Here is a 25,782-nt window from a genome sequence, read left to right on the forward strand (position 1 = left end):
CACACACACACACACACACGGATTGGTGAGTGCGACCTTAAACGGGTGATTAAAACATGTTGTTAGAGGTACAAGCTCTCTGCAAACGAGGAATGAGGAGAAAAACAAATGAAAATGAATAAATACGTATGTTTAAAGTTTCATAATGCTACTGTGTAACTTGGCAAAGCCGCACCACCCTTCGTCCTGGACAACCTGCGCATTTCCAACCGTAAGTGCTGAGGTGAAAGCCCTAGCAAATAGGATGGAGATCAGTATGTGCTCAGCAGGGATTGAGACAAAGTACCTGCATTACTAAAGACCCAGACCGTGTGACCACGAAGCAGTCATCCAAGCCCCACCATAACCGGGACATCCAAAAACATGCAGATGAGCGCACGGAAATGAGGAAGGACATCATTAAATCTTGGCGAGGGAATTCATAGCGGACCTAACAAAAAGTAAAAGCATCACATTGCACTGCATTCCGCAATATAAGTGAAGCTCAACCTGCATACCACACGCCATTAAGACATAAAGCATCCTTTTTCCTCCTACCTCTCTCAAGGTTTCCATCCCACTCAGACTTCTGGTCCTGATGATACGCTACTGCTTTGCTCCAGCATCCTAAAGCACTGTTATTCGACTAGGAGGAGGAAAACATGATGGTTAGCGCAACTGGACTGACGTAGCGCCTGACGAGACGAAGCCGACCAATCAGAGTAAAATTCGATTGATCCTTAACCAATCCGCTTAAAGAAAGAAATTGAGGACTGCAGAGAGTAGTAGCAAGCTAGGTTGACGCTGTGAGAGAATTTCCAGGCAACTCCTGCAAACTGTTTCACACCAGACACACATTTCGCTCATATGTCCTGTCCATCTGGAGAAGCATCCACTCACACAGTGGGCCAAGTTTGTAGTGGTCATTTATATGATCGTTTATCCGAGAGAAAAGGGCTTTTTCAGGCTGAATATATATATATATATATATATATATATATATATAATATTTGAGCCAAAATAAAAATACAAAATGTAAAAAAAATTAAATAGAAAACATACAAAAACGTAGAATTATTGCATGCTGTTTATTGGCCCAGGGTGTACTGCGGATGGGCTGTCCAATCTTTAAATACAGTATTTATTTAGCCAGAAAGTTAAAATTGAGAAACAAGATATTAGTCCTGGTTAAGCACATTTCTTATAACCACAATTTCATGTAAGAACACATACATGAAAGCAACGCAAGGGAACTAGTAAAAGAGGGGAGACATAGCAGTGATCACATTTTACCTTAGTAATAAGTTACAGGTATATAAGGAAAATATAGACCGCAAAATCTTGTATGAGTCCCCTCAATTCCCAAGTAATCTTTTTTACTTTAAAATAGTAACTCTATAACATATATTAATAACATCTACAGTTCTGTAGGTGGTCCAGGTTAGCAAAGTGTATAAGCTCGTCCTCAGTGAGGATCAGTAAGAGGATGAGTATAACAACATTTGGACATACTGTAAGCTTATTTTATAACTGACTGTAGAATTAAATTAAAGATTTGTGTGTATCCAATGCTGCTGTATCAACTGCTTGTCTTCAAACTGTCCCTCATTAGCCTTTTTTGCTTATTTTTCAGGCAAATTTCAATTTTTTTCCCTACTTGGAAATGGTTTCTTATCTGCTGCAGGCCCACCCGTGCTTTGAACATGGAAATACCCTCCAAGGTGGGAACAGCTTCTAAAGGAGATTACACTGATGGTGTTAAAGGGATCTGCTGTCTTGCTCCTGTCTCCATGTAGTCTAATTCAAGCTGACACACACCTGTGAAAGAACATCCTCTTTGTGTCTGGTTTGGAAGATTGAGCAACAGACTTTCAAAGAGACACATGAGACAATTAAAATCAATATTTGTATTGCCATTGGATCAGCAATAAAGTGAGTGAACCAGCCTGACAGCATGACAGAATCAGGATATGTCTTGTACAAAGCAAGCTATAACTGTCTAATCTAAAAAATACAATTCTTCATTCCAAAATATTTGTCGTTCAATATAGGATACAAATGTCCAAAACAAACATGATTATCACCAATTCAACTTGTTTATATTATATACTTTCAATATTATAAATACAATAATTCCAAGATGCTTTTAGTAGTCTGCACACCAGGTGCTAAAAAAAGTCAAATTCAGACATGTTGAAAGATAAAAGACCTGACAGAATAATACAACAGGGAATATCTCCATGAACCGGCATACAAAGGAAAAAAATGGAGTGCATTGAACAATAAACCAATTATTTTAGGGAACATGGATGACAAGGAAACCGAGCGGATTTATATTGTACAACTTGGTTGAATTAAGGGGCTAAAACTCGGGCTTAATTCCACACAATAATTTAGATATAAAGCAACAATAACATTTATTTTATTCGATCTAGACTTTAAATGTGTCTTAAAGCTGCTCCTAGCTATATTGTTATCAACTGGTACATCTACAAGTAACTTGACAGTTGTTATAGCAGTTTACCTGATACACTTTTTCATTTCTACATCCACTTTCAATACTTTCTCCGTCTTGATCGCACCAGTACTTACTATTCCAGTTACAACCTGCTTTCCCTTAAACATTCCATTTAAAAGTATTTACAGTTTCCTTCTATATCCTCACTTTTCCTGTTCCTTTTTTAAAATCACTTAACTGCATAACCTTCAAAAAACACTTCCTTAATCGAACCAACAGGACAGTTTCTCCATAGCATCTTGTGTACCTCTCCTTATTTGTGCTTCTTTGAGTTTATTTAACTAAACTGTGAGATTGGGTGATTTTATTTCAAAGGACACTTTTAGGAACAGCCTTTCTGTGTTGTTGTTTGGGTAACTTGGGGGAGTTGTGTGAAGGGGGCCAATGTGGTTTATTTAGCTGAATGTCATCTTCTATTTTAAAGGCTTTCTTCTGGGGATCGGCCTCTGGAGGCCAAACTACAGATATTTTGTTGCTGTGTGGTTTGCCTTCATCGTACAATTTTGTGATTGCATTTTCACCGCTGAGTGTTTTGTCTATTGAAGCTACGCTGCTCACAGAATATCTCCATTCGAGATTCTCATCTGAGGGGATAAGTCCACCATTTCCTGTGGGAGGTTTCTGCCCGAGTCCATTATCATAGTTCCCTTTGGATTTGAGGAGCTGCTTGTAGTGGTGTAGACAGTAGTAGTGTCCATGGAGAGAGACATAGTTCCCTAAGCTTTGAGAGAAAAGAACATTGTTTCTTTTAGAAAAATAATAATAACCTCTATTATTTTAAACATGTTACTGTCACTTAAAACACTTATGCATAATGATTGGTATTGGAATGTTTAATTGTAACTATGGTGAGTATTTGTTTGAATGAATGCAATATTTACCTTAATTTATTCCTGCAGTGCTCACAGCAGAAACATGATTTATGGTACTTTTTTTTGTCCACTATCAGAGCATCCATCGGATAAGCTCTCCTCCGACATACTGTGCAGAGCTCTGACTTCGGAACTCGAACCTGTTTGAAAGAGATAAAATGCAAATTATATTTTTTTCATTAATCCCATTTGAATGGCTTTCCTTTGGGCTGCTTCACAATGCAACACCTATGGCTTTCCTTTTATCGAAAAATCGTTTATGACTTATACAAACTGTAAAATATATTGCATTTGTATTTTAAGTTGTACTTGATATGGCTCATTCATTTTTTCAATATGAAAATATACAATGGCCATGAGAATGAATGGTTTAGTGTATCCTCCTCCGGATTGTATTGTTTTCACTCATATTCGTACATGCTTGCATGAATTTCTTTGCATCTCTCAAATGCATTGTTAGTGAGGAATACAAATAAGCTGTCATCGGGTGCAGTTTTTTTCCAGACCTTACAATTAAATGTCATGGTATTTTTTGATAAAGGAGTTTGTTATCATTACCTCATAACAGGTATGAATACTTCATTGATTGAAGACCATGACATGTGTTTGAAAGATTCAGAAAATGAAAGTTATCGTGATATAAGATAATTTTGTTAAACTATCCTGAGTTTGTTAAACATTTAGTTGTATGGGCAGGCTAGCAGCTTGGCTCAATGGATGTCGATGTTGGTTGGTCCATCAATTATTGGGTCACTACAACTACTAATGGACAGATTTCAATGAAGGTTACTGGTAAAAGAGCCTGTCACTTTTCCACTTGGGCAGTTTTTATGACATTATCATAATCTTCAGATATAATTTATTGTTATTTCTTATAATGAAAATGCAAATGTAGCCTAAAAGCACTGCTGAACTAAAGCATCAGAGCTGTAGACTCTTATTCTTGTTACCAAATATTTTTGTTTCATAGAAAACTTTCACAATTCATACAATGCAGTAATTAGAAATGCTTTTTAACACACCACAAACAGACATTCAAAGAAAACTCGTCCGTCCCTAGTCCATGCCATTAGTTTCAGTTTGTTCATGCTGGATAGGTCTTTACCAGATGAGACGATTTTCGAATGATGTGACACAACTTGGGATGTTGTCTCCGCAGAAGTAGAGTAGCCAAGACTCTTGAAAACAGATTCACTCTCTGTCCATGTTTTGTGGAAATTACTCAGCAAATTGTCAGTAGCATCGTTATCGAAGATTTCTGCTAGCTTCGCTTCTGCAGCCTTTTTTCTAACTGCATCAGCGTAGGAAAAAGGAGCTTGTTGGGTTGACACACTCTCAGAGTGCCCTGTGACAGCTGTCCTTGTTCCGGTGACGTTGTTACCCAACTCATCAACATTTGAGAAATGTTCTGTGAAGGATTTGGTTTCAGAGAAGGCTGATGGTACTGCTGGCACAGTTTCTACCCCAGTTTTCTTAGGAGGCAGGGGGGTGCTCTGCCGGGAGTCTCTCTCTAGATGAATTCCCCACTTTGAAGTGTCTGCTGTTGTTTCACTCAGGCTTGACATAGTCTCCTCCTGATCCCTTTTCTCCTCTCTGAATGAGGAACTTTTCTCACCCAGTTCAAAAACATTTTTAATAGTCTGGATGTCAAAAATTGGTATTTCCTGTTCCAGAATGTCTACTCTCTCTTTGCCACAATCTGTGCTTTCAGTTTCATTGTGAAGCCACCCAGTGAGAGGGATAAGCTCTTTTCTGAGAAATAATTTCTCTTCTGGTGTGTCGTATGTGTTTACAAGACCATACAAGTCTGCCCTGAGAAGCTCATCTTTTTCTTTGTTCTTAGTTTCTGCCTCACAGTCTTCCAAGTCTGGGCCCAGTCTTTCAGGGATAGCAATAGGCTCCTTTCGTGTATAGGTCTTATTAATTTCAGCCTTTTGAGTTTCTTCAAAAAACTCTCTCTTTTCTTTGACAGATACAGATGACTCTGACATATCCGACGCATCAATAAGATCTGGGTAATTTTGACACAACAGCATGTGGGACTCAGACTTTCTTTGTGTTTGATTTGCAATAAAACCCTCTGAAATATTAGCTTCATCTTCTTTTACATGTGTATAATTGACATCAGTCTGCTGAGCCTCACCAGATAAACTCTCTTTGAGACTTTTTGTTGCATTTGACATCCCTGAAGCCTCCACAAGTTGTGAATCAATTTTGATTTGTCGATGAAATGAGGCAGGGGATTCCACAATTTCAGTCTTCTTTTCTGAGATTTGTTGGGGAAGTGGCGGAGGTGGTGTAACCCCACGTGAGAGTTTGGCTGTTGTGTCTTTTAGTCGTGCCAAATTTTCTGCTCTGTCAAAAGTCGGAGATGGTGTTATTCTTGTAAGGCGTGATGTTGGCGTGTCACACCTACGTGGCGGAGGCGTGGGAGGTGTGGGTGCCCTGTGCATTTTGGGCGATGGACTCATTCTCAGGGGTGAGTCAGTTCTTCGTGTGGATTCGATGGTGATAAACGTTGGTGAGGGAGAGCGCATCCTGAGTAAAGGTGAGGGAGCCCGAAGGTCAACAGACTTGCACTGACCAGTTTCCTCTTTCCGTCTTTCAGTGGACTTCTTTTTCTTTGTTTGTTTCTCAATTTTGGCAGAACCAATACTGATCTTGGATTTTTTTTGCGTTACCCCACCAGAAACAGATTTCTCAGAAACTGGCTCACACTCATGTTTCTCCATTGTCTCGTTATCTTCTAGCTGCATTAGTTTGGCCTCTGCTAGTTTCCTCAGATGTGAAAGAATTTCTTTGTTTTGTTGCACATCACTTTCCACCACAGCTCCCTCCAGTTCAAGCTTTGCTTCCCAACTCATGAGCCAATCTGGAACTGTATTGAGCAGAATCTTCACAGATTCACAATCAGTCTTTTTTGAAACTCTTTGTATCTCTGTGATGAGAAAGAGTAACGCTTGGACCTCCAGCCTCTGGGATTCCTCAGTTTTCCCTGCTTCAGACTTTACCAGTTCCTTTTTCTCGCCTGTCACAGTAATTGGGACAGCCCTACTTTCTTCAAGTGGTTCCACTGTGCTCTGCTGAATAACTGTCACTTCTTTCTTTTTTTGAGATCCCTTCACTTGCTTTTGAACTGCTTTCTGCTGCTTAGAATTCTGAATGTCTTTACTTTCTGCGGTAATGACTTGAATTTGCTCTTCTTTTACAATTGTATGAGTTTGGGAAACTGCAACTGTTTCCTGAGTTTGGGAGGATGTTACCGTGTTGGATTCTATAACAGCTGCATTTGTTTCTGTGGATATCTCTTTACCTTGATTTTGCTGTGCACTGCTTTTTGACTTTTTGGACTTCTTTTTCTTTTTAACTGGAGTTGGAGTTTCTGGTTTGTTGTCTGTTAAGCTTACAGTAACAACAGGTATGGAGGAAGCTGCTGGCGTAGAGGCAGCAGCAGGAGGGGAAGTACCTTTCTTAGTCACTTGCTTTAACTCTGTCTTTACTTCCTTAGGTTCAACGATCACTTTCACCTCAGTAGCTTTCTTTACTTCCACCTTGACATCTTGTGAAACACTCTGTTTCTCACTTTCACTGGACTTTCTTGACTCTACTTGCTTTTCTTGCTTGTTCTTTTTAACCTTTTGATTTTCTTTTCCTGCTTTTCCATTTGTATTGGGAGCTGCCTTTTCTGTTTGCATTGGCTCATCAGAAACGCTGTCTTGGCTCTTGGTAGGAGAATGATCAGTTTTCTTCTTTTTATCCCGTAGTGGTGATTTGGACTCCTTTTCATTTTTGACTTTTTTCTCAGATGGGGATTTGCTTAGATTTTCGTTCTCCATTGTTTCAATTTTGTCAGAATGGATTACATGTTCACTTTGATCTTCTGATCTTTTGGAGCTTTTTGTTTTCTGATTTTTAGAATCTTTCCTTCCATCAGCCACCATGTTTTCAATTGTTGCGAAATCAGTGACCGAGGTCTGGACTGTGTCAGCCATGACAGATTGAACAGACTGCTTGGAGGAAACAGTTTTCTGTGTAGTAGTAGTATGCATCTGTTGTCTAACAGCTGAGACAGATGAGGTCTTTTGAACAGAGACAACCTTAGAAGACTCATTAGAGAACATTTGCTGTGTGGCAGAGGAAACAACTGTTGAATCTGAGATCATTTGTTCATGGCTAGCACTGACATTACTCTGGGTGGTATTTTTGACAACGATGTTCTTGGACAAATCACATGATAGGGAGTCTGAATTAAAACTCAATGCAGCCATTTCAGCTCTTTCCTGCGTGATTTCTGATGTGTTTTTATTTGACTGTCCCCTATCGCTTGAGGAAAGCATTTCAAGAGCAGCAGTAAATGAGTCATGTATGTAAGTGGGTGTTGGAGTGGTTGGAGGGGTGTTTTCATCCACCATCATACGGAACTTTCCTTCTGCTTTTATCAATGGAGTGTTAAATTTACTAATTTTCCCTTTCATGGAAGGCGGAGGGGAGGGTGGAGGGGTGAACTTCACAGGAGATATGTAAACTTTCTTCAGTGGTTGTGGTGACTCAGGCAATTGAGGGATTTCACACGAAACCGTTTTTGAGGTTCTTGTTTCAGATGTGATGTCCTCCACCTGTTTCGTTTTACTGAATTCCACTTTTGCTTCTACCTTCTGGACTTGGTGTAAAATGGGAACTTTCACTTTTTTGACCGTCATCTTTTTTGCTGTTGCTGGTGAAGGATACATTTCCTGTGCTGGGATGCTCTCCAGTTCTTGTTGAGATGGAGGTGGTGGGAGAAAGTCCTGCTCACTGGTGACTGGTGGTGGTGGAGGAGGAAGGTGATCAATGTCAGAATCGAGTGAGGGGGGAGGAGGAGGAAGGTCAGAGTCTGCCACTGATGGAGGTGGAGGTGGGAGAGACAGATCGGGCTCTGGCAATTCTGGCTTTAGGGTGAAATCTGCTGTCTTTACACTGGTTTTTTCATGTTTTTTCATTCCCTTTCCCTTTGACTTTAGATTACGGAACTCTGTCTTTAATGTTTTGATGCCGTGGTTTTGGGTGATAGTTTTATGCTCCACCACAGTAGTTGATTGCTGAGCAGACTGCTCCACTGTTCTTGACGTTGTTTTTACAATTTTAGTTTCATTAGAGATGGATTGATTTCCCATTGATGTCTCAAATGAATTGGCCGTTTTAATCTTTTGTATGTTCCTCTGTGCATCAGCATTTAGATTTGTAACTGGAGGGCTCTGTTTTACTCGAACTCTCCTGTATGATCCAAGTCTGACTTTGGGAGATTCACGCTGTGCTGATTCCATCAGAGACTTAATAGTGCCTTTAACATCACCCTTTATCACATCTTCTTTCTCAAACTGGGATTGGTCCTGCGTCTCATATAATGACTTAATGGACATCTTCACATCACCCTTAAAGTCACGCTCAAGGCTTGAACTCCTTTCCATTCTTGGTGAAGGTGGAGGCTCCATTAAGAGCTGGATTGTTCCTCTGACATCTCCCTGCACGTCTATTCCTTGTTGACACATCTTCTTCTCACTGGAGGCATCGTGCAGACTTTGCATTGTTGTGCGAATATCGCCCCTCACTATTTCTTCCTTTTCAACTTCCTTGACCGCTTTATTTGCCAACTCTAGAGATTTGAGTGTGGCCCTCACATCTCCAGAAACTAAATCCTCGACAACAGCTTCAACTCTTGTTGTCGAGGATTTCTCAAGAGATCTTAGAGCCCCTCTGATATTTCCTGGTATGATGTCTGGCTTCTCTTTCTCTACTTCCTTGTACCTTGTTTGGGCCTTCTTCAGGCATCGCATGGTTTTAGGTATGTTGCCTTTCACCACCTCCTCTTTTTCTACAACAACTGTCTGATTAGCTGATTCAGACAATGAATTCAAAACAGCTCTTAAATCTCCTTTGACTATCTCCTCCCTTTGGATGTTTTCCAATGAGAGGGTTGGCTCTGACATAAAAACTTTCACTGTGTTGTGAACATCACCAGGTACAACATCCTCTACCGTACGTTCAATTTGCATTTGATTTCGTCCGAGGATGAGTTTGGTCCCTTTTATGTCGCCTCCAAGGATCACCTCTTTTTGTGCTCCGTCAGACCGAGTCTCATCAGCTCCAAGGTGGAGCTGTTTAAGATAGTCAAGAGCCCCAGATTCAATGCATGTGGAGTAAAAGTTGACATTTCCCTTTTCAGCTTCATCTACCTGTATCTTAACTGCCTGATCTGTCTTGTCTGAGCTGGACAGGTTTTGAAGAGCACTCTTTATATCCCCTCTTACAATGCCCTCTTTTTCAACATTAAAGTTTTCTTGTTTATTAAGAAGGGAGTATAAGGTCATCTGCACATCTCCTTTCTCGTCTTCCTGGATGAGTATTCCATGTTTTGCTGTACCGTTCTCATCAAAAAGGTTTTTAATGGCTTCCCGGATGTCACCTCGTAATATCTCCTCTCTTTCAATACTGCTGTCTCTCTCTTGGTTGAATAGTTGATTCACCGTAGAACTGATATTACCCTTCTCTTCTGAATCTATAGTTATTTGCTGCTCCTGCCTTTCTTGTCTGTTGAGCAAGTTCATCATAATAGTCTGCAGATCTCCCCTGATTACATCCTCTCGTTGAATTTCGGGGGCCTGCTTATTCATTAGCTGGTATTTAGCCATCCTAACGTCTCCGATTTCATCAGCTTCAATAAGTACTCCCTTCGACTTCACCATTTGCTGACTATAAAGTTCCTCAAGAGTTCCCTTGACACTCTTGCCCAGGATTTCACTCTTCTCCATTTTTGTCTCATTGAAGTCATCAAATGGTGTTGTTTCAAAAAGCCATGTTGCTGTCTTTACATCCGCTTTGGAAATCTCCTCTTGTGATACAACGGTTGTAGCTTCGTTCTCATCTACCTCTTTGATGTGGTCAAGAGGATTTTCCTCAAAGAGCCAGACTGAATGTTTTACATCTCCCTTTTCAACATCTTCTTTTTTAACAGTTTCAATCAAATTTTCAGAGCTCATGCTTTTTATTTTGTCTATGGACTGTGTTTCAAATCTCCATTTCGCAGACCTAACGTCACCTTTTTTTATTTCACTCACATTAACTGTTCTTACAGATTCCTGGCTCAGTGTATCAGACTCAAAACGATCTTTGTTCATCCTAACATTGCCTCCCTGAATATCATCCACGGTTTTGATACAAATCTTATTTTCTTCAGCAAACCTGTCAAGAGGTTGTGTCTCAAATTTCCACTTTGCAGAAGTGACGTCTCCTTTTTGCACATCCTGATGTGTGACTGATTTAATGATATAAACCTCATCTGTGTCTTTGATAGCGTCAAGGGGCTTGGTTTCAAACTTCCAGCGAGTTCCAACGACATCTCCCCGTGTTACCTCTTCGCTTGTGACAGTCGTGACTTCGTGGTAAAGTCCCTCTTTGTCCTGAATAGCATAAAGGGGCTGATTTTCGAACATCATTGTGTAATTTCTCACATCGCCCTTTTCATCTTTATCTCGGACAACTTTGCGCATTTTCGTCAGCTCTGTGTCCGTTTCCTGAATTTCATCTAAAGAGTAGGTCTCAAAAATGAATCGCCCCTTATCTACATCACCACCTTGTACATCATTCACTGTGCGAGTGCTCATAAATTCCTCTTGGCTATCATGTATCGTATCTATTGACTGGTTTTCAAAGAGCCATTTGCAGTTCACTACGTTTCCTTTTTGTATGTCTTCAGTCTGAACTCTCTTGAGTTTTTGCAATGCTTCTTCAGATGTAGAAGTCATGATATCTGATGTTTGGTTTTCAAAAATGTACTTCTTCCCAGAGACGTCTCCAGAACCAATGTCTATCTCTGTAACGCGTTTAAAAGAGCCTGTCTCCTCCCCAGAGAGGTTCTCCAGTTTCTCCGTCTCGAAGAGGAAACAAGCAGTTCTTACATCCTTTCCTGTAATGTCCTCTTGATTGACAGTGCATGTTTTCAAAATGGTTTGTGTCTCATCATGGATAGAATCAAGTGCTTGAGTCTCAAAAAGCCAAGTGCATGTTTTGACATCACCTTTTTGCATTTGTTCAGATTCATGTTCATCCTTTAACTCTGCTTTATCATACAGGATGTCCATTGGTTTAGTCTCAAATAGCCACTTGCAGGTTTTCACATCACCCTTCATGACATCAAGATTCCTACTTGTTTCCATAACTTCTTCATCTTCAACATTGCTGAAATACTTAATAGCATCGAGAGGCTGTGTTTCAAACAACCACTTTGCTGTTTTCACATCACCAGTCTCTTTTTCTTGTTTGGATATGCCCTTGATAACTTGGTATTTTTCAATGCTTTCACTAAACTGGTCAATTGGTCTGGTTTCAAACATCCACTTGCACGTTGTTACATCTCCTTTAACAACCTCTTCACGTCGTACTGTTTTCACCTCATGGAAGTGCCCTGTGCTGTCTTGCATGGCATACAGCGAATTAGACTCAAACAGGTTCTTATTTGATTTCACAGAACCAGATGTTACACCCTCAATAAGAATCTTTTGAGACATATCACTTTGGGTTAGATCCGTTCTCTCAAAAATCTGTTTGTAGTTTGAGACGTCAACTCTGTCAATTTCTTCCAGATCAATTGTTCGGGTGACATCCTTCTTCTCCTCTCTGATCTGCTCTAGAGGTTGGCTTTCAAATCGCCATTTCTGATGTCTGACATCACCCCTCTCCTCCATTTGTGCTACTGTTTTTTGTAGTTTGCCCACCTCTGCAAGCTCCTTCAACTCCTCAGTTGGATTAGTTTCAAAATAATGTCTGGCTGATCTCACGTTACCTGCAATAATGTCCTCTTTTGCCAGGGGCTGACTATTTGAATCGTCTTTTAAAGTATCCATTGGCTGGGTCTCAAATACCCAGCAGTTCTTGCGAACATCTGCCCTGCAGCTTGTACCATCCTCCTGTGTGAGTTCATCTTTAACATTTACAGTGCGAGTAACCTCTTTCCTCCCCTCTCTTATGTGCTCCAGAGGTTGACTCTCAAAGCGCCACTTTTGGTGTCTCACATCTCCTTTCATTTCTTCATTTACTGCTGCCTTTTGAAGTCTTCCTACCTCAGTGAGAGCTCTCCTCTCTGCTCTAGGGCTGTTTTCAAAAAAGTGCCTTGCAGATCTAACATTGCCCCCGATAACGTCTTCAATAGAGTGGGGTCTTGCATTGGAGTCATCTTTCAGAGAATCCATTGGCTGTGTTTCAAACACTAAGCAGTGTTTGCGCACATCAGCTCCAGATATCTCTTTGTTTTCCATTTTTGAGCTTTCCCAATCATTGAGGGAATCTAATGTCTTTATCTCAAACAACCACCTGCCCCAGTCTCCCTTATTGCTGTCCTCCATGGAAAGACTACACACAAGTTTCAAAGATGTATATTCTCTGTTTGTCATGTCCAGCGGTTGTGTATCAAAAAGCCAACGTGAGGCAATTGAGTTCTCCAATACACTTTCAATTTTACGCACAGACTTAATCTCCAGCATTTGGCTTGATTGTCCCATAATGATGCATTTAAACTGAGTGTCAAAAGTGCTAGTGACAGTTTTTACTTCTTCATGAATTTCCTCCAACACCGACCTCAGACTCAACAGGTGGCTCTCGTCAATGGTCTCAGTGTGGCCAAGGCTTTCCATGTACTTATTGTCAATCATGTAAATGGTAGCGTTTCCATCCTCCTCTGTAAACACAACCTCTTTTGTTAAATCCTCCTCTTTCTGCTTTTTATTTAGAGAGTCCATTTTCTGGGTTTCAAACAACCACGCTGCAGCACGGACATCTCCTTTTTCAAATTTGTTGAATTTGTTTTTATGTTCTGCAGAGTTCATATTGGGTATACTCAGTTCATCTATTGGCTTTGTCTCAAACATCCAAGCTGTACGTCTCACATCTTTTCCAAGAATCATTTCCTGTTCAGTTATTTTGTTGGTGTCCTCAACCTCATCAGAAGTTAAATCTTTAATTGTGTCCAGTGGCTTATTTTCAAACTTCCATCTCATCGCCTGTACCTCCCCGGGGAGAATCTCTTCCCAGTCTGTGTATTCTTCATCGTAGATATCATCGGGACTACCATCATCATCTTCGTACATGTACTCTTGGTTCCCTAACTGTTTGTACTCAGTTTCATTGTAATCACTGTTATATTCCATCTCTATATTCTTACGAACCTCAGGATGAATGTGTTTGTAAAGACGTTTCAGCTCATAATTACTCCTCTGCTTGATATAAGCGTCCTTGTTGATCGGGTATTTGGAAGGGTTTGCTGGTTCTGGAGGCTCTGGTGAGTAGTAGCACGCTGGAATATTTTCATTGTCTGATGGCATTTCTAGTAAGTCGGGAGGTGGGGGTGGAAGATAGTCAGAATCCTCAGCAGGTGGGGGCGGAAAGTCCTCATAATCATAATCATAATCCATCACTTCAGCTGATGTGTCTTCTGCTGCTTCAGTAGCAGATGCTCCATAAACCTCACTAGTCACGTAGTTGTTTTGAGTCACATTTGAGGACCACTTAGATCGATTGATATCACGTCCAATCTTTTTAAGGAACAAAAATGGTATTTGAGAATGAATAACTAAGAATATCAATCAAGTTACCCCCTAAAAGGGTTTTATGTGCTTTATATGTCAACATGTTGTAGCACTTTGAGTGTAAAATGTAGATCATAAAACATGAATAATACTATCAAAGTTAATGGTACTGTGTTCAGAAAGAAAAACTTTATTTCTTATTATGCTCTTTACAGTCATACAATCAATACATCACTACGATGAGTTAAAGTTATAATCCTAAAGATTGACACAAAGTCAAAAACTAGTATGGATTGCACATATTAAGACATTTGGTGTGTTTGTATACCTATAAAGAAACACTGGATTCAAATTCACCTTGGACATCCACAAGGGATTAACCAGAAACAATGCATGTATGTGATCCAGCGTTACTGTTTTGAATTTTAGGTGACCAATGTATGCAAGTTGTTCTTTTGTTTCTGTAGTTCTTGAGAAAGTTCTTAAGGGATGTTTGCCGTACTATTTAAAGGTAGAAGCTGCAATTCAAATCACATACACCCTGGCTCTATAAATAGAAAAGTTGTTCAGACTGAACCACAGATCCTTACTCAAGGCCATGGATGTATAAAGAGAAAGTCAGTGAATACAAGAGGGGGTAAATCTTGCGCATGTTAACGTTCTGTTGGAGCACTGATGGGATGTGTTTATTTGTTTGGGTGATGAGTTCAAATTTGAAAAATCCTTTTAAGGAATCATAGACTTCCCCTTTGACCACACTAACTGTTACCATCAGTACATTAAGGTGTTTTCATATCAAACCAAACTAAAATCTTTAATTATTAAGATACCTTATATGTATTTTATTCTACTTAAACTGAGTTAAATATTCTGAGCTTTCACATTTTCAATACTTTAGCCTAATTCAAATGAAATGGAAACGCTTACCTTAATTTGTTTTTGTACCGCAGCCACTTCGATTGATTTTTCAAAGTGATCCCTCAGTTCTTTAGTAGTGTACCTGGGAACCTCCTCTTCTAAAAGTCAGCACAGTCACAAGAATATAGGCAGGGCTTAAATTAGTCCGTCAATGACAGTGTATACGAGAGAGAATACAAATATCAAAACAACACCCTACCTGTTTCATCGTGATGGTTTTCAAAACTGGATTCCAAGTTACTGTCGCTGTAAGACACCTAAAAATATTTAAAGAGAAATGTGAGAAAATATATTGATCATCAAAAACCCAACTACAGCAATTCCACTAATCATTTGCCTATAAATAACTACATGTCATGTTTTACCTCTGCCTAAACTATAAGAGACTACCAAACAATCACTAATAGCACACAAGTGATTGATTGCAATCATTTACAGTTTTTGGCGATCAAAGCAATTCAAGTGTTGAGCTCTTAGCAAAGCCCTGTGGCCCTGCCTGCAGTAACACAGAACGTTCAATACCGTGGCTCCTTCGTTGAAATGTAGCTGCTGGCTGCCTTGGACGACATGCCTGCTGCTGTTTGACATTGTGACCTCAGAGTTGGCCATTTCCTGTGAAGATGAGGAAAGTGGTTGTCAAACACAGCAAAAATGTGTGCATAATACACAAACACAGGGATAAATTGTTCAGTCTTGCGTCAACATATTGCCCCCCTTGCGTCAGATGTGTTTACTCCACTCCAATTTACTCCATTAGCTAAAGCTTAATAGTACACTCAATACAATGCAGAGAAGATGCAAGACCAGATTGCTCACTGCAGTTGGAAATGAATTATCACAGATGGAGGCAAAATAACAAAGAATGTGTCAAACCGTTCACTCACATTGTACCATAGAAGAATAAGAAATACGATTATTTTCCACTGCCTAGGAAAGTTTCTATCTATAGCTACATTATAAGTGTTATTAAATAGCCCTGCAAGTTTCAATAAAAGCTTTTATAAACGTTTTGGAAGTGGTGCAATAAGATGTAATGAGGGCCTTGATTTTAATATTCAAGCTCCTCATGCATTCATGCAATTCTCATGCTAATGGTAACATGCTCAATTCACTGCCATTTGACCTCCACATCATCTCTTTCATGCTCTCAGCCTCATCATTGGATATACTGTGTTCAACATGTGTACCTGCACAGTTCTGTGATGAAAATGGAATTGGGTTACATTGTGTGATGTTGCAGTTTCCTGGGTCTCAAATTGTTTCCTCACACTGGCAAGTCCCCCAGGCAGAGAACAGACCTCCGACTCTTCCATGACCTAATGAAGCAGGAAATATCATTAGCTGCCACTTCAACATGAGCTGAAATCAAACCGATACTTAATAGGACTGTTCTGCAGTGCAGTCCCACCGCCTTCAAACACGGTGTAGCTAATGCTAATGTGTGCGGCTTGCGCTCTCACAGGCAGAAACTCATAATAAGCTGTTCTTGTAATAGTTTCTAGGAATTGAGAGAACCATTTAAAAGTAAAGCCCACTATAATTAATGTTTTAGAGAACCTCTATATATTTCCCCCATCTTATGTTTCCCCTCTATGTATAGCATAGACTACTGACCCCTTTCCCCAGCTGCAAAACTGTCATCACCTCCACTAATACTGCATGACAACCCCAACCATTATAGTGACAAAAGCTTCTGTGCAACTCTGAATGCTCCACAGCAGCTAAAGACTAAACTATACAGTAAACAACAGGATAGCAAGCAGGCTCATATGATTGACCATAGAAAGTTTGCTTCAAATTTTCGCAAATGTTTTTTTAGTGCAGGCAGCTCTGGCAGGTCATGTTTTAGTAGAACAATACATGACCATGCACAAACTAAAGTACCCTGCTGGGGATGGTGCTGTCTGCTTGCTTGGAAACAGCTGGCTGGTACATGGCCTCACAGTTGGTCAGTGGGATGACCTCTGAGCCCACAGAGTGAATCCGGTTCCTCTGGTTTATATCTCTTTCAGGAAGTCCTGCCCTGGTTCAACCTGCGCTGCCAGCAGCTATGGCACAAAGAACCGATAAACTGTTCAGTAAAACGCTTTTCACATGTAGCGTGAGGTATCAACTAGTGGTAGCACTATATTTAGTGTGTAGTGCTTTTTAAGTATCCTCCAGGATATTATACATTTAAAATCATTCATATTTTGAATGAAATGTGTGATCTTTTTTAAACTGGTAAATATATTGACTAGGACAACCAAATTGGAGCCACAACAATGCTTTTAAAGGTACTACATTAATGCAGGAAAGATGCTTTGTACTGCAAGTCATTCAAAATACTCTTCAGGGAAATTACACAAACATTCTGGCTTTAAATCACCGCGGTCAAGAACTCATATTTAACAATAAGGACATAGTGTGTACAAAACAAAACCTATCCGCATAGAAATGTATTATCAGGGATCTGCGATTATACAGGCAGTCGTTTTAGCAGTCATTTACATTTTTCATCTTAGGCATAGTTAGACTTCATGTCTGGACTTGCATCAACCAAAGGGCTGAACCAAATTAATATTATTGCTAACCTGCAGGGTATTGTAATCTGCTGAAAAGACAGTGTCAGTGTGATCATCTATTTAACTTCCATCGACTCCATATCCGAGCAGTTGCTGACAAAATATTTGTGTCTATGTTTGCAAGTTTAAGTATTCACGACTCAGTTCACTTGTGGATATAAATGTGCTGATGTAAATAAGAAAATGAAATATGAATACAGACTACTTTGATTGAAAAAAGTACAGCATCAAAATAAGACTATCCATTACTCTGAAGGCTTACAGCATATACAAACATCTCCGTTCTGCTCTGTGGTGAATGTGCATGACTTGAAGCCATGTGTATATGTAACTCATTGTAATAACAATAATATTGTCAGAAAAAGCTGCCAGACTGGCAACACAAGATGCTATTTCACATCTTTAATATCATTGCTGGCAGCAAAGGACATATTTAAATCACTATATATCATTTTTCTATGTATTGAAAACCTAATAAATTACAGAAACAATGAAACAAATCAAAACATCAACATTTTTGATCACTTCTTTGAGTTAAAGATAAAAGTGTTTAAAATGAAGCTCAATAGTGGGCTCATGGATCTGAAATTGAAACACATTAATGATGCTTTCTTAATTTCATGGCAAAAAGACATTATATTAAAAATCAGTGTGCATTGCACCGTTGTTAGCTGCTTCCCATTGGTATACTTATTTTGCTATTTGATTTGTAGCTACCAGTCCCCTGTGATCTATTTTAGCCTTGTTGGAATGGTAAGTATGTTTGTAAACCAATCAGCCAGGTGAAACTGATAAGGAAAATATTTCACAACTCTTAACATTAGAGAATTACATTTACTTAGATACAGTGTGTATTTTAGTTCAAATCTTAACTAGAGCAATGAAACGTAAGGAGTGGAAAACCTTGCCCTGTAGCAAGTTAAAGTTAAAGTTAAGGTTAAGTTTAATTTTAAGTTATTGTAGTAGGAACTAAAAATTGCATCCCAAAAAATGTTTCGACAGTCTGAAGATATCTCATGACACCTTAGGTCGGGGTGAGAGCTCACATAACAAGAAAGTGAAGTAATCTAGGCGCCATGTACTAGCAAAAATAAATCAAGCCTATTTTAAACTTAACCATGAAGGGTCGTGTTTCTCAGTGAAATATATAGGAAAGCTGGTCGGTCAAAGCTTTACTCTCCAAAAGCATTTAGATAGCTTGCATCGATAACCTCATGTTTGTGTCTTTTTTGTAAAAACCTTATTACTTATTTGGCTTACCTGGAGGCGAAGGAAGAAGAGCAACGTGACACCCAGAGGTGCTGGCCTTGGTACAAACAGCTCCAAAGTCCATGTATTTTAGAATTTGTTATAAAAAATGTGATCTCTCCTCAAGCTTAAAAAACTGAATACATTTAGTATTTTAGGGCCAACATTATCTCTGTATCCTGTGTTTTGAGTAGAAGTGCACTCAACATGAGCACTATGTTAATGAGTACTATCAAGAGTTCCGAGCCTGTTTTTCATGTTTTTTCTGCAAAACTCAAAAAAGAAGACTTTATAATGCATTTCCATTTTTTGCATGCTGAGTTATTAACATAAAAACACAATTCCAAATCCATTAACATATTTTTACAAAATCCCACTCAACTCAAACACATCTCTCAAAGTGCTCGTCACCTACCAGGTAAGGAGGTTATTGAAATATAAAAATATGAGCTCAGCGCGTACAAATCCCACTCGAAGGCCACTGCACCCCCGGCCTGCAGGGTCTTTCCAAGCCAAAAAGCAAATCCCAGTCAATGTTGGAGACCAGCTCCGGTACTATGTGTTCACCTCTGTCCAGAAAGCAGACAGTGACAGCTGATTTTATTTTAGACCCTCCGCCCCCTTGCAAAAAATGGGCCTGGGGTGCGTTTTTTTTAGAAAGGGTGGCCTCCGCGCCTCCCAAGTCAAGTCCCCAGAAAACCATATGGAAATACTTCCCGTGACTCGCTTGTGTACTAATAAATCAGGTCACCCTGGGTTTCATCATCATGGCTTCTAGTGAACGGCATAGTCCTGCAGCTGTTACCGCCCATCATTTTATGCTAAATTATGCACATACAAATCCACAGCAAATAGTCTAAACCTCAAAATGTTTTACTGCTTCTGGTAATTGCTAAACAATGTAAAGTGGATGTCGGGCAGGTGCTGACACAATACATTTTAAATTGTGGTGAACTGTGTTGGCTGTGCTCTGCTCTTTGTTGTTGGTATGGCAGAGCCAGTTATGTAATGGTATGTGTTGAAGAGAAGAGGGTTAAAGGGGCGCTGGACCAGGAAGAGACACCTCAGAGTGAGGCAGAGCCAGCCAGCTCTTCCTGTTTGTCCCAGCTGGAGACAGTGGCGCCAGCCTGTCTCTGGTAGTGTCAGTGTTTGGAGTGACATGTCTGCAAGGCATCTGCACAACCCCATTCATCCCCAGCATGTGTAACTCACACCTGCATTTACATTGACCAACTGTTTTAAGACACTCCGGGATTCCTGCTAACGCTAAACCTCAGTCAAATGCTAATCACCCCCTTCATCTGTTCTCCTGATCATTTAAAATGTAGATTAATAGGATTCTGGCATAACTCTGCCAGGTTTAGAGTAATGGAAGTCACAATCATTTTAATCTTAATAAAAGTCAAGAGCCAGAATGGATTGTACGATAAATCGGAACATTCGTGTTTCGAGGTCTCATGTTCTTTTCATGATGAACCTGCTTTATTCAGCTTGAATCCCTCTGTGATCCATAGCAGAGTTAGGTCATGCAGGGAGGGTTAAAGGAAGAGAAAGATATTTAATTCCTCTCGCTCTCTCACACACACAAACTCATCCACACACATATACTGTATATGCCCACACTTAAGCATGTTAGCCAATGAGAGAAGTCCAGTGTGAGGGATCATTAAGTTAAATATTTTAGTGACATCTTCTATTGCCACTGCGTTTGCTCTCCTTGGAACGCCTTCAGAATGAAAATGCAAATTAGTATTTCCACTGGTTTGTTGCAGTTTATCTACAGTCCAGTCCGTAATAAAGTCTACATATAAGGACACAGAGTCAAAACAAAGAAATGTGCCACTGTAGAACTACTTCCAAGAACTGTAATTACTGAATATCACAGTTAATAGTGGTCAATTCCAGATGTAAGTTAACTGAATGTCTCCTCAAAGGTTTTCAAATGTATAACAACAACAAGAAACATGTTGTGCTGATTGATACTCAGGAAGTTGAAAGAAACAGAAAATAATGATAATTTGTGGCGAATAACAGACAATAATGAATAATGTATGGTGATTTAATTGTCTTTGCTCTCTCCGTAACTTCTTTAAACATGCCCTTAAAAGGTAGGGTAGGTAAGTTTGAGAAACCAGCTCGAGATACACTTTTTGTTATATTCCATGGAGTGCTCTTAACATCCCGATAGCAATGAATATGTTAAGTGCTTTGACAAAAAATCCATACAAAAATGTCCTCTGTGGAAGCCGTAGTACTGTAAAAAGTACGACTAAAATAACTGGATGGCCTACCTGCCTGTCAGCCTTCCATCTGTGCACAAACTTATCTCGTGCCCTCATTGGTCATGTGCGTGTTCGTGTGTGTTGGAGGAGGGGCTCGGTAAGGAAGTGGCAGATTTTTCCCGGCTGTGTATTTTCAAATTCTAGCGCACTCGAGCTGGCTTCTCCAAAATGACCTACCCCACCTTTAAGCATCTCACTAAACACCTGGCTACTTCCTCCTGAGAAATGGCCCAACGCCAACCAACACACGTGAGCCTTATAGTGTCAATTTGTAAACCTCACTCCTCTTTAAACTACTCGCCCAGTGTGGTTGTAAATATCTGTGAGCTCTTTGTCACGGTTCCTGATTAAATAAGAGTAAAAACCCAGAGGAGAAGCCTCTGAGCTTTTACTTCACAACGTTGAATTATTTCTTGAGGAAACAAAAGGGAAATGTCATATTCGCAAAGGCTGACAGAAACATTTTGACAGAAATATTTTGTGATGCCTTTACTAAAAACAAACATGTTTTTTATGTCAAAGGCAATCGGGAGATTATAATGAAATAATGTCAACGGATAATGATAGCTCTATTGTCAATGGTAGGAAATAGACTAAACACACATATCTGTTATATCAATGTCTTAATATGATGCTCAATTATTCATTTAAAGCACATTTTCATGTTTTAATTAATTATGACAGGAATATTTTCACTGAACTCTTTGCTTGACTAAACAAATAACTGTTGTTTCAAATGTAATGTTAATATTCACCTCGCATAATTGTAGTGCAAATGTTTGAATCAGTCATCTTGATAATTTGAAGAAAGCACAAAAAAAGAACAGCTCTGAAATCAGTATCACTAATTTACAACCGCAACAATTCTTATTACATTTACAATATAGGTGATTTATAAAGATCGCTGGACTGATTTATCACCCTTCATCAATAACACAACTACCGATACATTCATGTACATTTAAACTGAACTGTGTGGTATCATGGCCCAATATTTTTACAGTTTTGTGTACTGTTGAAATATTGCCAACAGTGTTTTCATGTTGATCCTCTCCCCAGCAGAGGCTCGGTGTAGCTCACATCAGTGAGCACTGCATGCGGACCACAGGCAGATAGCACCACGGCTTGCATGACAATGAGCCACATCTCTGCCAGATGCCATTGGAAGTGAGGCAATGAATCACAAGGAATCTTAGATCCCGACACTTGCAAAGAAAAGGTATTTTTACACTTTAGTGCAGATCTTTTTATTTGACTGATTTATTGTATTTAGAGTGATGGATAAGGATCAAAACGTATTTAAATCAGGGACTATTTACAGTTCTCACTGCCACTGCCTAGTTGAAAGGACACATTATAGCACTCCACTTTTCTTTGATTTATTTCACCCAGGATATTTCTGAATTGAAATGAATTTCTAATGACTGTAGCTTTTAGTACGGTCATGTGAAAGAAGATCATGTGTTGGGTGTGAAATGAGCATCTATCATAAAGTTCAACATGCCTAACAGATGATGTCAGGTGTGAGAGGCGAGTGATATGCTGTATTTTAAGAAGTGGTATGAGGCAGCTCCAAAGTGTCTGTACACTGTGGCGTCATGTAGAGTAGCAGCAGCTTCTTTAGGCTCCACACAGTCACGGCTCTGTGTGGGGGGGTCTCTGCTACACACAGAAAGTATCACTTTGTGCTTTTGACCACAGGCCACCTGGTAGCACTGAAGAGAGCTACACACATCCCCAGCCATCACCCTCAGAAAGAAACATGTGACACGATAAGAAAAGTAAGAGGATTTGTTAGCATAGAGATATTTTTGAAATAGGGAAGTAGGGAATATGAGATTATTCCGGTGTTAGACAAATTTAATTAGAAGAGTGCCATTTTAAGGGTAAAATTATGCAACGGTGTATGACACTGATTGGTACTAACTCTATTACTGTAGAAAGAGAAAGTAGGATATGAGAGGAAGCTATTTGTTCATTATCATGAATGCCATTATTTTTGATGAGCCGGATCTCCTGCGGTCCACGGAAAACATTACAAGACCTCATTTACACCAGGCAGGCACATAGTGCACCCAAAAACCTCTTAGCCTGACAATGACAACCCTATTATGTCTGTCCTTAGAGATGTGGAGAAACACAAAAATGGACAAACTGAAAAAAAATTGGTGGGAAATTACATTTATGTTTTCAAAATCTGTTGTCTTCTTTGTCATCTTTCACTAAGTCACACGAGTGTACAGCCACGCTTTTAGCTCCGGAGGCTGTACGTAGACACAGCAGTGCTTTGAGTTGAATGTTGACGTCAGCATGCTTACATTCTTACAATGACATGGCTGACATGCCAAACTTTAAAAAAGGTATAATGTTTACCTTCTCAGTCTAGTATGTCAGTATGCTTTCACAGCTGAGACTGATTGGAATGTAACTGGTGCCTGTAATTGATCGTGATTTTGACCTTATATGCTTCTAGAAGAGTTATTATACCTTATCTTTAATATTGGTAATCCATTAAACAGTCTATTTAGATATTTTTGCTAACATCCACACGTGGTGGCGCAAAAGAAATAAAATATGGGTTCATCCTCTGGGGGCAATGAATGTCTATCTAACATGTTGTGTTCATTTATTTAGTAGAGATATTTCACAAGATAGGTGAGAACTTTCACCATCTGGTGGACGTAGTCATCCTCTTGGCACCATGGATGTTTAGCACATGCCATGTCTGTAGCCCAGTTGTCAACACATTTCATTATTTAAACCAAATATTTCTCCTAATGATGGCCCTGGATGTTAATTAAGGGGATTGCATTAGGGTACCATACATTTCTGTAAAAAATGTCATAATAATCAATATAAAAGCTTGTATTTTATTCTACACCAGGACTTACATGATTTAATCAGGTGAACATTAAATCAATTTATGTGAAAAAAGTTGTGAATGGGCGCAAATTTAAAACAGAAGATATATGACCAATATGCAGTGTACAACGAATACTGTTGCTACTTTATTGCTAATACAACTTTGCTTTACACCACTATTGGTATAATGTGATTTAAATCTATGTTAATGACAAAGCAATGGCTGCAAAATAATCATTAAGTAAACTACAAATGGTTTACACGTGAAATTAAAGCATTCATACAGTAGTATTACATGTACAATTCATGAATCAGAAGCCATAAATAAAAGATTCATACGCAGCATTAAGTCAAAGGTTTAAAAGCTATCTTCATGAATAATATGTTTGATGCACAGTGAAAAGTACTCTACGATTGTTGAATTGTACATAAATGTGTAACTTCCATAACTGCAGTTTTGTCTAGAGTAATCACAAAGACAGCCACATACTGTACGATGGATATAAAGATGTCTTTTAACATCAGCATAAAGCTCGTCCCAAACTGACAAAGGAGATCAATGAGAAAAGTAGAGCAACCTACCAGCCTGGGACACGTTAATGATACCGTATCATAGATAATAATATAAACACTTCTTTATCTTTATACAGTGGGGCAAAAAAGTATTTAGTCAGCCACCAATTGTGCAAGTTCTCCCACTTAAAAAGATGAGGCCTGTAATTTTCATCCTAGGTATACCTCAACTATGAGAGACAAAATTAGGAAAAAAAAATCCAGAAAATCACATTGTCTGATTTTTAAAGAATTTATTTGCAAATTATGGTGGAAAATAAATATTTGGTCACCTACAAACAAACAAGATTTCTGGCTCTCACAGACCTGTAACTTCTTCTTTAAGAGCCTCCTCTGTCCTCCACTTGTTAACTGTATTAATGGCACCTGTTTGAACTCGTTATCAGTATAAAAGACACCTTCAAACAGTCACACTCCAAACTCCACTATGGCCAAGACCAAAGAGCTTTCAAAGGACACCAGAAACAAAATTGTAGACCTGCACCAGGTTGAGAAGACTGAATCTGCAATAGGTAAGCAGCTTGGTGTGAAGAAATCAACTGTGGGAACAATTATTAGAAAATGGAAGACATACAAGACCACTGATAATCTCCCTCGATCTGGGGCTCCACGCAAGATCTCACCCCGTGGGGTCAAAATTATCACAAGAACGGTGAGCAAAAATCCCAGAACCACACGGGGGGACCTAGTCAATGACCTGCAGAGAGCTATTATTACTATTACATTGCATTTAGCTGACGCTTTTATACAAAGCGACTTACAATAAGTGCATTCGACCAGGTAGATACAACCTTGAAGAAAACAGAATCATATAAGTACATCAGGTTTCATAGAGCCAAACATTTTAAGTGCTACTCAACTGGCTTTCGATAAGCCAGCCCTTTATTAGTATATAAGTGCTTTGTTAGTAATTCAATCGCTCGAAGTGGAGTCTAAAGAGATGAGTTTTCAGTCTGCGCCGGAAGATGTGTAAGCTTTCTGCTGTCCTGATTTCAATGGGGAGCTCATTCCACCATTTTGGAGCCAGGATAGCAAACCCACGAGTTTTTGCTGATGGGAACTTGGGTCCCCCTCGCAAGATGCTGGTGCAAGCGGGAGCTGGGAACGCAAAGTAACAAAGGCCTACCAATTCAGTAAACACACTATCGCGCCGCCAGGACTCAAATCCTGCAGTGCCAGAACGTGTCCCCTGGCTTAAGGCCAGTACATGTCCAGGCCCCGGTCGAAGTTTGGCTAGAGAGGGCATTTAGATGATCCAGAAGAGGATTTGGAAAAGAAATGGTCATGATGTTGAGTTTTTTACCAAAAAAGTCTAATTTTGGATTTCATCTGAAACATATGACAAATTCCTCCCCAATCCATCTTCTGGATGCATCTAAATGCTCTCTAGCAAACTTCAGACGGGCCTGG

At 39.5% G+C, this 25,782-nt stretch overlaps 1 protein-coding gene across 3 annotated transcripts; it reads right to left on the bottom strand.

The window, feature by feature from the left end:
- Positions 1-1,124: 1,124 nt before the first annotated feature.
- Positions 1,125-19,230, bottom strand: xirp2b (xin actin binding repeat containing 2b). Of its 3 annotated transcripts, none has more exons than XM_010776218.1 (9): positions 19,071-19,230; positions 16,728-16,891; positions 16,031-16,159; positions 15,366-15,455; positions 15,043-15,100; positions 14,853-14,941; positions 4,475-13,931; positions 3,379-3,509; positions 1,125-3,218 (listed from the first exon to the last, which is right to left on the bottom strand). In XM_010776218.1, the coding sequence occupies exons 2-8, from the start codon at positions 16,776-16,778 to the stop codon at positions 3,418-3,420; spliced, it is 9,966 nt and encodes a 3,321-aa protein (XP_010774520.1). In that variant the 5' UTR covers positions 16,779-16,891; positions 19,071-19,230; the 3' UTR covers positions 1,125-3,218; positions 3,379-3,417. The 3 variants fall into 3 exon arrangements, with proteins under 3 accessions (XP_010774520.1, XP_010774522.1, XP_010774521.1); XM_010776220.1 differs by lacking the exon at positions 19,071-19,230 and adding an exon at positions 18,668-18,737; XM_010776219.1 differs by lacking the exon at positions 19,071-19,230 and having other exon boundaries at positions 16,728-16,965.
- Between the last annotated feature and the right edge of the window lie 6,552 nt (positions 19,231-25,782).

Source organism: Notothenia coriiceps, unplaced genomic scaffold (genome assembly GCF_000735185.1).
Source record: "Notothenia coriiceps isolate Sejong01 unplaced genomic scaffold, NC01 NC01_scaffold00016821, whole genome shotgun sequence".
Taxonomy (NCBI): Eukaryota; Metazoa; Chordata; class Actinopteri; order Perciformes; family Nototheniidae; genus Notothenia; species Notothenia coriiceps.

Excerpts from the sequence above, each read along its gene's own strand:
- xirp2b (XM_010776218.1), bottom strand. The coding sequence starts at position 16,778 with ATGTACCAGCCAGCTGTTTCCAAGCAAGCAGACAGCACCATCCCCAGC. Across the intron at positions 16,160-16,727 it reads ACAGCACCATCCCCAGCAGG|GTCATGGAAGAGTCGGAGGT; the intron begins GTACTTTAGTTT and ends CTGCTTCATTAG. Across the intron at positions 3,510-4,474 it reads TTCGAAAATCGTCTCATCTG|GTTCGAGTTCCGAAGTCAGA; the intron begins GTAAAGACCTAT and ends TCTTTCAAACAG.